Source organism: Microtus pennsylvanicus, chromosome 9, assembly GCF_037038515.1.
Source record: "Microtus pennsylvanicus isolate mMicPen1 chromosome 9, mMicPen1.hap1, whole genome shotgun sequence".
NCBI classification, from domain to species: Eukaryota; Metazoa; Chordata; class Mammalia; order Rodentia; family Cricetidae; genus Microtus; species Microtus pennsylvanicus.
In genome coordinates this window covers 81,353,526-81,369,300 of record NC_134587.1, presented here as the reverse complement: position 1 = coordinate 81,369,300, position 15,775 = coordinate 81,353,526, and the positions used below count along the sequence as shown (strand labels likewise).

At 41.3% G+C, this 15,775-nt stretch overlaps 1 protein-coding gene across 2 annotated transcripts in view; it reads left to right on the top strand.

Moving 5' to 3' along the window:
- The window catches only part of Asah1 (N-acylsphingosine amidohydrolase 1), a 35,871-nt gene extending 27,809 nt beyond the window's left edge, over positions 1–8,062 (top strand). For both annotated transcript variants that reach the window (XM_075986622.1, XM_075986621.1), the window contains 9 exons: positions 222–296; positions 1,077–1,122; positions 2,109–2,253; positions 2,847–2,901; positions 3,011–3,092; positions 5,219–5,350; positions 5,431–5,554; positions 5,983–6,039; positions 7,032–8,062. In XM_075986622.1, the coding sequence (XP_075842737.1) occupies positions 222–296; positions 1,077–1,122; positions 2,109–2,253; positions 2,847–2,901; positions 3,011–3,092; positions 5,219–5,350; positions 5,431–5,554; positions 5,983–6,039; positions 7,032–7,121 (806 nt within the window). In that variant the 3' untranslated portion in view covers positions 7,122–8,062. The remainder of the gene's footprint in view (positions 1–221; positions 297–1,076; positions 1,123–2,108; positions 2,254–2,846; positions 2,902–3,010; positions 3,093–5,218; positions 5,351–5,430; positions 5,555–5,982; positions 6,040–7,031) is intronic.
- Positions 8,063–15,775: the final 7,713 nt, after the last annotated feature.

Here is a 15,775-nt window from a genome sequence, read left to right as displayed (position 1 = left end):
GCCCTCACAAGTAATTACAAAATATAAATATCTTTAGAGAATAAGAATTAGTATAAATTACCTGAAAAAATATATATCAGGGTAAAATACATGTTAAGCCCAGCATGCTCGCATTTAGCAAGACAGAGAAAAAACATGCTACATACCTTTAGGTTAAAAGCAGAATGGTGTTTCCCTTATACTTTTATGATTATTTGCAAAACAGTATCTTTTTTTAACAGGAGAGATTATTTCATTCAACATTTTCTACGAATTGTTCACCATGTGTACATCAATAATAACTGAAGACCATGAAGGTAATTTTGGCTGAGGGAGCGTGGCAGTGCAGAGCACAGCATCAAATAAAGCTTTTTTAGAGTAGAATTCGAACATTTCCCAACGAGGCTTGCTGTTCCCATTGTGTGTATGTTGTATATAGTTTAGTATATCCTGGTAGATTTTTATACGCACACTGAAAATTAGCCTTAAGACAACTGGAATGCTTATTAAACTTTCAATCAGACATGTGCCACTTCCCGATGACTAAGCATCCAGATAGATGGTACTATGGGCGCCATTCTTATTCAGACCACCACAGACTGCGGCAGATGTTTTTCTGGAGACCCAGGACAAACATCCTCTCATAATTTCCCAGTCAGCAAGCACTGTGGATGGGAGCCTCACTTTCCTGACTGGTCCCCAATATATATGGCACAAGGTGACTTGCCCTTCGTTCACTCTGACTTTTGACCTATATCTAATACTTGAGATGTTCATCTCTAAGTGGCAATTAGGAATTCACATTAAGAGGTTAAGATACCTATGTCCTGGTAGGACTATAGTTGTCCAAGGAATAAGGATTTGCTTCCATAGCTGATCTTATTGGAGTCCCAGATGCAGATGTTACTGTCCCAATGTGATAGTAAATACTTGTTTGAACTTTAGGCTTATTCTGGCTTCCAGGCTCTTAATTATTATATATTGCTAGATTATACAGCTCTGAATAAATTGTCACATCTGTCTGTCCGTCAGTGATTAAGAATCCACTGTACTTTAACTATGGATACATGTCTCTGCTGCTGCCTCCTTCCTAATAGGTCATTTACTACATGGAAGAAATATGGATTTTGGCATATTTCTTGGGTAAGTAACCTGACATCCTTTCACTCCATAAGAAGTGTTGACTGTAGTATTACCTTGATAAAAAGTAAGTCCCCCTCATGTGCAGAAGATGGTCTTGAGTGAAGATGATAGGATTCCTTAGTGTTGGAAAGGCAGGCACACTGGGCAGACTTAGGAGTTGTGTCTCCGATGTTGCACCTAGTAAACAGAAATCGGGACCATGCTTGAAGGGCACAGGGGCTTATTTTCATTTATTGCTTAAAGGAATCTGTCATCTTGACCTTTACGAGAAACTAGCAGCTTTGTAATTAGAGGTCTTCATTTGAATCTGGGCCTCACTATTTATGTAGCCAGAGTTAATCAACTTTTCTGAGCTTCAGTTTTACAACCTGGAAAAAAAAATGAAGGAAAGTTTATTCTGGCTCAAAGTTCAGAGGTCTCAGTCCACGATCGACTGACTCTTCTCTTTTTAAGACTGGTAAGACGGAGCATCATATTGGTGGGAGCAGGTATTGGAGGAGGCTGCTCACCTCCTACAGTGAGGAATTCATTAAAGACAAAATAGAGCCCCCAAGGGTACACATCCAGGACCCTGCTTCCTTCATATGGGACCCACCCCCTAAGTTTGTATCATCTCCGGGTTGTTAGCCCATCAGTGGATTATTAACCCTATCTCTTCCAAAGCCTCACCTCTGAACTTCGGTGCATTGGGGACTGGGCCTTGAACACGAGCCTTTGAGGGACATTTCAGATTCAGACCATAGCACACTCAAAAAGCTCTTGTTAAAGTTGGTCCTAAGTGAGCAGGCAAATAAAGCACCTATAAGTCAGACGTGGAATCTCAGGCCTGTAATTCCAGCCCTTGGTAGGTCGAGGCAGGAGGATTGCAAGGTTGAAGTCATCTTGGATTCCATAGAAAGACTGAGGCACAAACACGCAGCACCTATGTAATGCCTCCTCTCAACTCCATCTCTGTCTTTAATGTCACCAACATTTGTCTTTTTTAGGTGGAATATAAATAATAACACTTGGGTTATTACAGAAGAATTAAAGCCTTTAACAGTGAATTTGGACTTCCAGAGAAACAATAAGACTGTTTTCAAGGCTACAAGCTTTGTTGGATATGTGGGCATGTTGACAGGATTCAAACCAGTAAGAAATATGTTATGTAACTTTCTAAGTAGCTTTGTGTCCTGGTTTTACTGTCTGGGAATCTAAGAAAATGAAGGTACGCATGATGGCACACTCCTTCCATCCTAAGGAGGCAGATGTTGCTGAGTTCAAGGCCAGTCTGGTCTACATATGAATTCCAGGCCAGCCAGGACTGTATAGGGAGACCCTGTCTCAGATAGACATGCAAAAAGAATCTGGAGCCCTGTTTTATTCCGTCCTTATCACTTTTGTCAGTATGAGACCCCACACCACAAAAGAAATGGTTTTGTGACTGTTGAATCACATGGCTGGCAAAGTCTCAAAGTAAAGTGGGGGTCAGGGCCTAGGTGTCCTGCTCACTTAGGTGCATCATGATGAGTTCAAGGCGTGGGCTCTTTGCTCTTCATTTCTTACACTAATTCCCATCCAACTCATCTCATACAGTGCATGGCAAAAACGTTTGAACTTAGAAGAGTCTTTCTAATGTTACTGTGGTTTTGATTCCTCTTTCCATCTTCCAGTACTCTGTTCAGGTCTTTCTAGACTACTGTCCTGGATGAATTTCTGACTGTATTGTTTTGTCTTTTTCCCAGGGACTGTTTAGTCTTACACTAAATGAACGTTTCAGTTTAAATGGTGGTTATCTGGGTGAGTAAAATGTCTGGAGATGCATCAGGAATCTCAGTCTTCGTGAGGGAGGGCAGTAATCTAACCTCTTCTTGGTCCTCTGACACTGTCTGCATCTCATCTCTCCCAGGTATCCTAGAATGGATTTTGGGGAAGAAAGATGCCGAATGGGTCGGGTTTATCACGAGATCAGTTCTGGAAAATAGTACAAGGTGAAGTGATTTGTTGCTTTATCATCAAATATCTCTGTTAAATACAGAACTATTTACCAAGACTCAGCTTCCTATCCATTGGAAACATTGTATTTTTTAGGTGATTCTTTGGCATTCACATGGAATTATTCCTGTTTTCTCTGTGTTCTGTGCTGTCATAGCAAAACAATGAATTGGATTATTAGTATCAGTATTAGAGATATTGACACTAAAAAAGATACGTAAGTTTTTGTTATATAAAAAAAATCATACCATGTGCATAGGAAATGCTATATAGTAAAATCTTTATATAAATGGTAATACATTGAGTTTCTTGCCACAGGAAAAATATACAAATTGTAATACATATTAACCTAGACGTTATAGTCTGTTGTAGTGCTGAAATAAACCAAATTGTCTTTAGCACATACTGTGTCCACATGACTTGGACAAAATGAGCATCGACCTTACTTTTTAAACATTTTGTAGGAACTAGAAGTTGGTTGTTTTCCTTGATTATCCACTCTGGTTTTTAATAGTCCTCACTTTCAAACTTCCTGTTCCCCAAGTATTGCAGCATTTTTTGGGTGTGCTTTTGTTGTTTTCTTGAGATAGAATCTAATATAATCTGAGCTGGTCTCAAGCTCACTATATAGGTATCAAGATGACCTTGATCCTCTGGCCTGTACTTTCTAGTTGCTAGGATTAACAGGTACACCACCATGCCCAGTTTATATAGTGCTGTGAGCAAAAGCAGAGTTTTGTGCACGTTGTCAAGGGCTCAGCAAATTGAGCTGCAGCCGCAGCCCTCCCCAGCACTGTAATTATCCCCCCTTTGTCTTGTTGAATAGAAGACATAGACAGAAAGGCTAGAGGATGACTCTTGAGATCCCTTCGGATTAGGAGTCCTCCTAAAATCCCCACATGCAGATTAGTGATGGTCCCAGTGTTATTGCTCCCCACCGTTCCTCACAGCATGTTCCCTGTCCAGAAGCTTCCTCACCTTTCCCAGTCAGCTCCTTTTTTGTCTAAAAATGCTTTATTTGATGCCAGGGATATAGGTATATAAAACATGTATACAGATCAAACATTTACTGTAAATAAATTTACTTTAAAACAATTCTTTGGTATACATCAGATTGTACCATTCATTAAAGACAAAAGCAAATGGGCATACTAACGACATGGGATGCACTTGTTTATATGAAGAATTAAATCCCGACTGAGTGTTTGTTCCCACAGCATATAAACCATCTTCATTTTTCAGAGTTGACTGTCAACATTTAGAACGCCTCTTGACATAGTATAAAACGGCAGAAATAGATTTAGCGGCATTTTGGCATTTCTGTCATAATCCTAAACCGAATGTAATTTCCCAGTGTTTTTATGAAACTCATCAGAGTAAGTTTTAAAGTTAGGTGTTCTAGTCTGAAGCAGTGGTTCAGGGGCTGAGAGAACTTGCTGGTCTTGCAGGAGTTGCTTTCATTTCCACCTCCCACATGGCAGCTCACAGCACTTGCAGCTCTGCTCCATGGGCTCTGATGCTCTCGTTTATTGCTGTTGCACACGTGGCTTACACAGTCAGGTACACACACATTTACACACAATAATATTTTTTTAAAAGTTAAACATTCTCACATAATTCAACCAAACATAAACTAGTTTTATACTTACAACTGAGGAATAATAGCAGAAAGTTATTAAAATGTTTTATTTCCATAATGAAACCACTGTTTCTGTGTGAACAGAAAACCTAGGAGGCATAATAAAATACTTCTGTTTGTAACGGGGCATTAATTCCAGCTGCTGCCTTGAGTGTGAGCGAGGTGTTTGAGGCAGCACCCATTGGCCTTGTATGGTGTGATAGCCAGCGCAGTGTGAAGCGCACAGGACCAGGGCTGCAGGGAAGTTGCGCATGCAACTCGGGAGAGCACTTCCAGGAATACCTCGGACTTAACATTTATGTGATTTAGAACTAATGTTCGGTCCTTGCTCATTCAGAAAGCTTTGTTTCCAACTGTGTCCACATTCAGTTAAGTAACTCTATTAAGGGGCCTCCTATACCTGTTTCTCTTTAGTTTCTACGACTAAAACGCATCATTCAAAATCAACTAAAACTGCTTACTTTTAAAAATGTTTCTATATAGTTATGAAGAAGCCAAGAATACCCTGATCAAGACCAAGATAATGGCCCCAGCATATTTTATCCTGGGAGGCAACCAGTCTGGGGAAGGCTGTGTGATCACACGAGAAAGAAGAGAGGCTTTGGATGTATATGAGTGAGTGCATTTGCTAAAACAAGATAGATAAGAGCCCAGGTGAACATGAGGCCTGAGAGAAAGCTCTCTTTTCCATCTAGACTCGATCCGAAGCATGGCAGATGGTATGTGGTCCAAACCAATTATGACCGGTGGAAAAACACCTTGTTCATTGATGACCGCAGAACACCTGCCAAGATGTGTCTAAATCGTACGACACAGAAGGTACATTTGTGCTGTCACATACAGAAAGACACTGTCCCTGTGATGGATGGATGATCTTAGCTCTGGTGGTTTTCTTTGCATGAAGTAAACCTCCTACCGTGTATCTCTAGACACACCTCATGGAGCTTTTTAAGTCCTCGTGAACTTAAGGAGCAGATTCTTGCTGTAATTTCCCTTCCTTACACTAATGCCAGATGCCAGTCTGTAAAGTTAAATAACAAATTCTGAAATGATAAATTTCAAAAGGGGGGGGGGAGGAGAGAGAAGTGGCACATGAGAATTGTCACCTTTGTTTCTAGCAGTGACTCCACCGGAGGTGCCTTAGGAAGACTGAAAAGTATTTTAGTTTTTGATGACCTAGCTCGATGGGTAAATACAACTGAAAGTCCATAATTCATCTACTGAACACAATTGTTTCTGTGTCTTAGAATCTCTCATTTGCAACCATGTATGACGTCCTATCAACGAAACCTGTCCTCAACAAGGTATTTACATACACACGCACTGCTTTCGGGGGAAGAATGTTGTTTTGTGTTTTGTTTTTCTCTGTTACCTTAGCTCATTTTGAAAATATTAGTTAAGTCCAACTTCAGGTTTATTATTTATTCATTCATTGATTCATTTTTCAAGACAGTGTCTCTCTGTCCCAGGCAGGCCTAGAACTCCGTTTTTAGGCCAGGCTGGCCTCTGGTGTGCACAGTTCTTCTGCCTTAGCCCTCTGAGTTCTGGGATTGCAGATAGGCACCACCCCACTCAGCTTTAAGGTTTGATTTTTTTCAAAACTCTTTTTGTATTCTGGAAACCACAACTTTAGGAATGCAGTAAGGGCGTTGCTCACTTGGCAACGCCGCCGTCAGTGTTGTTTCAACTTTAGGGCTCTTTCCCCTCCCCCACTGTAACCGAGAAACCTAACCGGCCCTTATGGCCATTCTTTGTAGAGATACATTCTGGATAAATTGCCCCCGACTATCCCATTTTTTTGTTTGTTTGTTCTTGTCCAAGTTTCCCTAAAATAAACAGCCTGCATTACCTCTGCCAGAAGGAAGTCCTTCCCTTTAGCATTTGGAACTAAGCAGGAAATGGCCCCCTTGATTCAGCTCAGTCAAGCTGCCCTCTTTCTTTCCTCCTTTGAACAGTATTCCCCTGTGGCTTCACGGTGGGGTGCATTACCTGGTCTGCAGGACCCCAAGGGAATGGGTGTAATCTGTACTCGGCCGTGTGCCTACAGTTTCCTTTCTGTAATGGAACTGCATTGAGAAGCATAGCCAAAGCCACACTGGTCTGCCCCGTAACGAATCCTCGGGCTTTGTATGTGTGCTAGTTATACACGGGAGAGGGACAACTGAATCTTAAAATGTTTGTTGATTACTATTAAATAGAACTATAGCGTAAATTCTTTGGTGGACACAAATGCTAATATGTGTAAGATCTTAGACTTGAAAATATCATTAAAGTGAAAATAACCTTCTCTTTTCAGCTGACTGTATTCACAACCTTGATTGATGTTACCAAAGGTCAGTTTGAAAGTTACCTCCGGGACTGCCCAGACCCTTGCATAGGCTGGTGAGCACACATGGCCTACTGGACATACTGAGACCTGAAGATGTGTTCTCTGGCGCGGCTCATCTCCTTCCACAGGCTAAGACTCAAGGCCTGTTGTCTTTCGTCATGAGATGTCCTCAGCGTGTCTGCAGTTTACAGACTGTGTCTGTGGTTTGCCTGTTTTCATCATCATCATCACTCCCATTTACAGGGCAATTCTTTAGGGATGCTCGCTGTGTGGAATTTGCCAGTTCATTTCACTCTGACACTGGGGAGGGGTAACCTGACCTCTGTGAAACAGATCAAGGTCCTTTGCTGGTGTTAATCCAGTGCCCTGTGTGATTGATGTATACGTTCATTCACCTTTCCTTTTTGATCTCCCATTATTTATGTTTTTCTGTATACCAGTATTTTCCTCCTGGTTCTCTATTAGAATCAGCATGTCATTCACCTTCGCGGTTAGTGACAGCAATGTGATTTCACTATGCTTGTCTGGGGTTTCTGAGATAGACAACATTATTTTAATGGATAATATACCTTTGAATCTGAAAATAGTATTTGGGAGGGTTACAAAATAATCATTATATAAACAGTATTTTTTTAGAGAATAAAATTGTTCTCGTTTTCCTAATTATTCTACCTTCCAGTAACCCCAGGAAGTTTCTAGCTCAAAAACATGAGTTCAAGAACTCAGCAAGCTCATTATTATTGTATGTATAATCCATTTAATAATTTTGTTTCATTTTTCATTCTAATCAACATATTTTTTTAACTTTTCATACAATATACTTATTAACAAGATTTTTCAGAAATCAACCTATTTATGGAAAATGCTAACAGAACTTGATCACCTTTCTAACTTTCACAACGACAGTGAAATGTGTGCTGTTTGTGCCAGACTGTACCCATTTAATTTTGTACAATCTTGTTTTTCCAGGATGCCCAATAAACAGTCCCTGGCAGTCATGTCAGCACTCATGCATGCTGGCTGGGTGTGTGCCCGTGTGGCTTTGAGGGTGGGGGTCATTATCAAGAGATACACGCTGAGCATCATATCTAGATTAAACAACAAGGGTTATGCAAGTAGGTTACTAAACATATGACTTAAATGGTCACAATCTGTCATGACTAATACTTACCTCTTAACCTAGTAGTGCCGACCCAGTTTGCAGGTATGCAAAGGCAACTTCCCCCCTCTCCCCCCCGAGACTGCACACAGGTGCTTCTACGATGCCAGCATCTCCAAGATTGTTATAGAGAAGGAATAGGAAATCACAAGAGGATTTGTATTACAATAAGATTCTACGGTAGTCAACAGTGGTACATGGTAGTCACATGGAATCTGAGGTTGAGAGGTGTCAGAATAATTAGAAGTCGAAGACCAGCCTGGGATACATGGGACAGTCTCTAAGAACCAAAATCATAAAAATAGAATAATATTCAATTAATGGAAAAAAGATTCCAATTTTAACCCTTTCTTAAGAAGGAAATGAGATAAAAACCAATCCGTGATATGTAGTAGGCCTTGGTAGAACGATTATAATATGTGACATTCTTCTGATTGCTACATGCTGCTAACTTAGGAGTAAGTCAATGACTTGCAATAACTGGCATTAAAATTTTAGTAGCATTGTTTAGTGGTGAAGCAGCTTTTAGACAGTGTATGTAGTCTTAACTTGTTTATACAGGTGTTTACACATAACTATATAGCTAGACTAGAAGGTGATGGCTGGGAGGGTATTAGCCATGTTGACAGTCGTTTCCCCTCGTCAGACTAGTAAGACTCAGGCTGGACCCAAAGCATAGAAAGTAACCTACCTGCTTAATATTTAGGAATATGACTTTGTTGTTGTTATTCATTTGTTTTTTGTTTTAAGGCAAAGTCCTAGGGCCCTGGCTAGCCTCAAAATTGTGATCTTCCTGCTTCAATCCACAGTGCTGTGACTCAGGCATGAGCCATCAAACTGGGTTTAGGAATTTTGACTTCAAATGGGGTCCCACACTTAACTAGTATGCATCCGGCCCTAGGTTCAATCCCCAATACCACCAAAAAAAAAAAATTGTTAAAGTAAGAGGCTGGAGAGATAGTGTAATGATTAAGAGCTCTCTTGCAGGGGACTCAGGTTTATGACCCAGCACCCAAATGGTGGCTTACAACTGTCTGTAACTCCAGTTTTAGGAGATCCAACAGCCTCTTCTGGCCCCCATGAGTGACAGTTTCTTATATAGTGTACATACATGCATATGTACAAGCAAATACATATAAATAATATTTTCTTAAAAATCACATAGAGCTCTAGGATAGCTCACCTTGCTGACAGGTACCACATACGCAGAACTCAGTGTATCGGGCTCTGTAACAGAGAATAGCTCTGCATGCAGCAGCTTGCCTTCTCAACAAACCCGTTATGCTTGAAGTCCTACTTGAGAGTGAGAAAAGGAAGGCTGAGTTGCTCAGTTACACTAACAGGGAGAGGAGCTGGGATTTGAGCCATAGGTGTCCAACTCTTGGGCTTTTAGCATGACACTGTATTTCATAACTGCAGGTAGCACAACAAGCAGGCCTGACGTGAGAGGCTTCCGCTTGAGCTTCTGTGTCCAAAGCCACCAGCCACGTTGGCTGTCATCTGCTGTTTCTTTGTAAAACAAGCTTCCATAGGGATCAGAAAGCTGAGATCAGAAACTGTTTGTGTTGTCTCTGAGGATTTTCACTTCTACAATCTCAGATGTGCTTAATTCATCTTGGGGACTTAGAATTAAAGACCCAGTCTTTCTGTGACTAACACAGCACTACATTAAAAACACCAAGTTTGGGTTTCAGGTCTGATTGCAAAGCCCAGGCACTTGCTACTGTAGTCAGAGTACGTGAGTCATTAGTTGATGTAAATTGACTTACATTCACCATCTTAGAACCATGGCGTTGGAGGTGGCCAGCAGGTCCTAGACTCTCTCATACTGTGCACTAGCTCTGCCAGCAAGCCATGGAGGTGTGGCTGGCCCTGAGCCATGAACACAGCAACTTGTCAGCCTTTGGGGATGCTCTCCTTCTTGGACTGGGAAAGCAGGGTTTCCTAGCCAGCTGTCACAAAGCAGACTGGTTTGCTTGGGCAATTTCCCACGGCATTTCTACATACCATGAGAAAAGTTTACATCAGACTCTGGAAGGATTTGCTTTGAATAATAAAATTCTTGTCTCTCCACAGGGCAAAAGTTGGTCAAGCTGACTAGAATAGCTCTTCATGTATTCCCGGTAGTTTCCTAAGCATGAGATGATGCCACAGTTATGATACAGGTCATGTGAAATACAGCATCCACTTGGCCTATCCATTACATCCTTGGGGGACTTGGGAGTAAGGCAAGTGGAACAGATGCAAACACACAGAGTTAACACATTAACTTTGGCCAGAAGTACCATGAACCATTAGGCTGTGTGGCAGGCTAGATGCTTGAGCTTGCAAGCAGGGTAAGATCTTAGATCATTCATCGTTCTTGTGACCTCATGTTGCACTTGTGCTATAAATATTCCTTGAGATACTGATCACTGAGCTTTTTAAAAAGAGCAGCTGGGCAGGGACCCACGCATGTAAGCCCTTGGGACAGCTGCTGCCTTCCAGGCTTCTTTGACGCTAGGGCAAAGTGAAAGCTGTTTATTACAATTCCTCAGGGTCTCAGCAGACTGGGGAAGGAGTAGCATACGAGACATGAAGTAAATTGATGTAAATCACTTGCCTTGTTAACCCAAGGGGCCTGAACCAACTGAGTTTTGCATAGTGGATCTCTACATAAACATATCTACCTAGCTTTCAGCTATACCTTTTTTTCTGAGAACTTCAACCTGCCTTGGTGGTCCTGGTTCTTTCTTACTGATAGTGGTGATATCTGGAAGCTACTGCTTCCTTAAAAAAGGCTGAGTATGACCTAGCAGGTATCTGAGGACCTAGCTTTCTGCAAATGTCATCACTATCCAAGTGACAAGAGTCCAGTGAAGCATCTAGAAGAATTTAGGTTCCAGGTACTATGGAGCCCAGCACACAACACTTTTGAGAGGTGAGTGGGAGGTGCAGAGGTATTGGATCCTGGTAGATTTGGCTCCAAGAACACAACTAGAACCTTTGCAGCTGACATGGAAGCATCCAATCTGGAGGCCCTGATTATACCAAGAATGCATCTGCAGTAGGGAACAACTATTTATAAGTAAACAATAAAAATTTAAATGTTTTACCAATGAAAGAATAGCCATTGAATTTTTACATGTAATTTTAGCTTCTGAAAAACTGTTGAATGGTTGTATAGTATTGCCTTAAATTTATCACATAGTTTGGGAGTAGCTCAGAGGTAAAGCATTTGTCTAGCATGTGTGAGGCCCTGGATCCAACCTCTGACATCACAAGATAAAGGCTGTTAAAGAAAAATTACTCCCCAACAAGAGATGGTTGAATGGTTTAAAGGCCTGATGACTTTAGCTCAGTCCTTAGTACCCATGTGGTAGAGGAAGAGAGCAACTCCATGAAGTTGTCCTCTAACTTCCACGTGTACACACATTAAAAATAATTTTAAATATTGCCACACGATTATTCTGCTAAATGGATACAGTACCTAAAATGTTAAAGCCAGACTTGATAGCCATCTGTAATCCCAGTACTTGTGAGCATCAGGAGTTCAAAGGCATCCTCAGATAAATTGCTTAGTTTGAGGCTAGTTTGAGCTATGTTGAGACCTAGTCTCAAAAACAAAATAAACTAAGTGTCAATAAGACTTGGCCAAGAATTGATTTGCAATTTCAGACATAAACTACGCTGATAAAATGTTAAGAAACTCTGTACCTTTGAATATTTGATATGTAACTTTCCTTGATACTTTTTGTATGTATTTCATAACTTAAAGGAAATAGAATGAAATTTTTCACTATGTCTCCTCCAGTTGACCTCAGCATGTCTTATAAATACTATTATTTAATATGTAGGGGGTGTGCTATTTCCCATGTGGTGGTCAGAGGACAACTTTGTGGAGCTGGCTTCTCCACCATATGTATTGCAGGAATAGAACTCAGGTCATCAGCCTTGGCGGCAATCCTCTTCCTCACTGAGCCATGCCACCAGCCCACAACCATCATGCCATACCGTGCAAACAGACTGGAAAATGTTGGAAGTCTGCTTGCTTCACCCGTGGGCTGACTGGAGACTTAACTGTCTTGTGGTTTCATATTTACCTTTGTAAAATAAATTTCAACAGTGATTTTCTCAGGGTTCCTTTCTGTTTAGGAATCTAGTCAAGATGTTTCTCAACATTGCAGGCAGTTCAACAGAAGCCATTAGCTGCCTCAGGGCTGTTGTAGCGTTACACAGATGCATGGGTAAACTCAACAAAATTTTTCTTGGCAAGTATTTAAAAGTGGTGTTGCTCGACTTGACTGGAATCATGTGAACTGCCAGTACAGAATGGTCTCCACATGTGCACGCCTGAGTATACCATACATACAAACACACAAAAATAACATGCCTAAGCACATGTAAGCTTGTATGGTTAATCTGTGCATTAACTTGAATTGTTTTTTATTGACAATACACTCTCAGTGAATACTGCCAGTTGTAACTCATTCTTTCTATTTTTCTTCTCTAATATATTACATCCCCAACTGGTTTTCCCTTTCTCCTCTGTCCTCCCCACAACCTCCTTTTTACCCCAGATCCACTACTACTCTTCCTTTAGAAAAGGGGAGGCCTCTCAGGGATATCAACCAAACATGGCATACCAAGTTATAATAAGACCAGGCATATCCCCTCATTCTAAGGCCGGATGAAGCAATCCAGTAGGAGGAAAGGGGTCTCAAAAGCAAGCAAGAGTCAGAGACAGCTCCTGCTCCAACTGTTAGTAACCCCACAAGAACACCAAGCTACACAACCATAACCTATATGCAGAGGATTTAGGTCAGACCCATGCAAGGTTTCATGATTGTCACTTCAGTTCTGAGAGCCCCTATGAGCCCTCGTTAGTTGACTCTATGGGCCATTTTCTTGTGGCATCCTTATTTCATAAACTAGGTAAAAGCTATGGTACAATGTGAAATGGAGTTGTAATTAATGGCACTTTTCTAGATTTTAATAGAATAGGTATCTTATGCTTTCATTACTAAGAGTGCTAGTAAGAGCGAGGGGCTAAAGAGATGGCTCAGCAGTTAAGAGCACTGGTTGTTTCTCCAGAGGTCCCAGGTTCAATCCCAGCCCCCACATGGAAGGTCACGACTGTCTGTAAATCCAGTTCCAGGGGATCCAATACCCTCACAGACATACATTCAGTCAAAACACTAATGGATATAAAAATAAAAATAAGTCCTTTAAAAAAGAATGCTAATAGGAGGTTTGGAAGAAATAATCTCTAGTTAGATGGCTCAGACATCGAGAGCTGGCTGCTCTTCCAGAGGACCTGGGTTCCATTCCTAGAGTGATCTGACACCCTTAGAGTCACACATGTATGCAAATCACCAATGCACGTGAATTATTTTATTTATTAAAGATTTCTGTCTCTTCCCCGCCACTGCCTCCCATTTCCCTCCTCCTCCCCCAAACAAATCCCCGTCCCTCCTCAGCCCGAAGAGCAATCAGGGTTCCCTGCCCTGTGGGAAGTCCATCCAGGTCTAGTAAGGTGAGCATCCAAACTGCCTAGGCTCCCGCAAAGCCAGTACGTGCAGTAGGATCAAAAACCCATTGCCATTGTTCTTGAGTTCTCAGTATTCCTCATTGTCCGCTATGTTCAGGGAGTCCGGTTTTATCCCAGGCTTTTCCAGACCCAGGCCAGCTGGCCTTGGTGAGCTCCCAATAGAACATCCCCATTGTCTCAGTGTGTGGGTGCACCCCTCGCGGTCCTGAGTTCCTTGCTCGTGCTCTCTCTCCTTCTGCTCCTGATTTGGACCTTGAGATTTCTGTCTGGTGCTCCAATGTGGGTCTCTGTCTCTGTCTCCTTTCATCGCCTGATGAAGGTTAATATTCAGGAGGATGCCTATATGTTTTTCTTTGGGTTCACCTTCTTATTTAGCTTCTCTAGGATCACTAATTATAGGCTCAATGTCCTTTATTTATGGCTAGAAACCAAATATGAGTGAGTACATCCCATGTTCCTCTTTTTGGGTCTGGCTTACCTCACTCAGGATAGTGTTTTCTATTTCCATCCATTTGCATGCAAAATTCAAGAAGTTCTTGTTTTTACTGCTGAGTAGTACTCTAATATGTATATATTCCATACTTTCTTCATCCATTCTTCCGTTGAAGGGCATCTAGGTTGTTTCCAGGTTCTGGCTATTACAAACAATGCTGCCATGAACATAGTTGAGCATATACTTTTGTTGTATGATAGGGCCTCTCTTGGGTATATTCCCAACAGTGGTATTGCTGGGTCCAGGGGTAGGTTGATCCCGAATTTCCTGAGAAACCGAAACACTGATTTCCAAAGTGGTTGCACAAGTTTGCATTCCCACCAGCAATGGATGAGTGTACCCCTTTCTCCACAAACTCTCCAGCAAAGGCTATCATTGGTGTTTTTTATTTTAGCCATTCTGACAGGTGTAAGATGGTATCTTAAAGTTGTCTTGATTTGCATTTCCCTGATCGCTAAGGAGGTTGAGCATGACCTTAAGTGTCTTTTGGCCATTTGAACTTCTGTTGAGAATTCTGTTCAGCTCGGTGCCCCATTTTATAGTTGGGTTGATTAGCCTTTTACGGTCTAGTTTCTTGAGTTCTTTATATATTTTGGAGATCAGACCTTTGTCAGTTGCAGGGTTGAAGATGTTCTCCCAGTCAGTGGGTTGCCTTTTTGTCTTAGTGACAGTGTCCTTTGCTTTACAGAGAGGGTTCTCAGTCTCAGGAGGTCCCATTTATTCAATAAATTTAATTCACATAAATTATTTTTTTTAATTACTTTTTCACATGAGTTCATAGACACTGAAACAGCCAAGCACAGGGTCTACACCAGGTCCTTTGTGTATGTATTATAATAGCTTAGTTTTTTATGAGACTCCTAATGAGTGGGTCTCTGACTTTTGTGCTAGCTTTTGGAACTCTTTTTCTCCTATGGGATTTTGATATGACAGTTTTACTTCTGTCACTTTTGGTTGTTATCTCTTAGAAACCTGATCTAACAAGAGAGAAAAGGAGTGGGCCCAGAGAGGAGCGTAGGTGCGGAGGAACTCGGAGGAGAGGAAAAAACTATAGCAGGACATACTGTATGAGAAAAGAATCTATTTTCAATATGAAGAAAATAAGACAAAAAGATTTATATTATTTAAAAAATGCCTTTTTAGTAATTTTTCATTGCAATGGTCTTGAGGTTCTCTCTTCTGGGGTGTACACATGGTGAGTCACATTAGTGGGTTGTTTAGAGTTAGTCTACCTCGACACATGGAATAAATCCAATAAAATTCATCTCGCCAAACAAATAAACCTGAACTGTTATTTCCCTTCTTCATATTGTTCTTAGGTGACTGTGACATCCAGGCATCAACTTGACAGCTGAAACATACTCCCCTTTTCAGTTTTAGTAATCTTTACTACTGCCGAATTCATCCTCTTTTCCTCTGCATCCTCCCTCCTTCAGTCCTTTCTCCTCCCCTTTTGCAGAGCTGGTGATCATGGGACTTCCTATATGCTAGACACTCTACTCCCAAGATACATGCCCAATTCCTTCCAA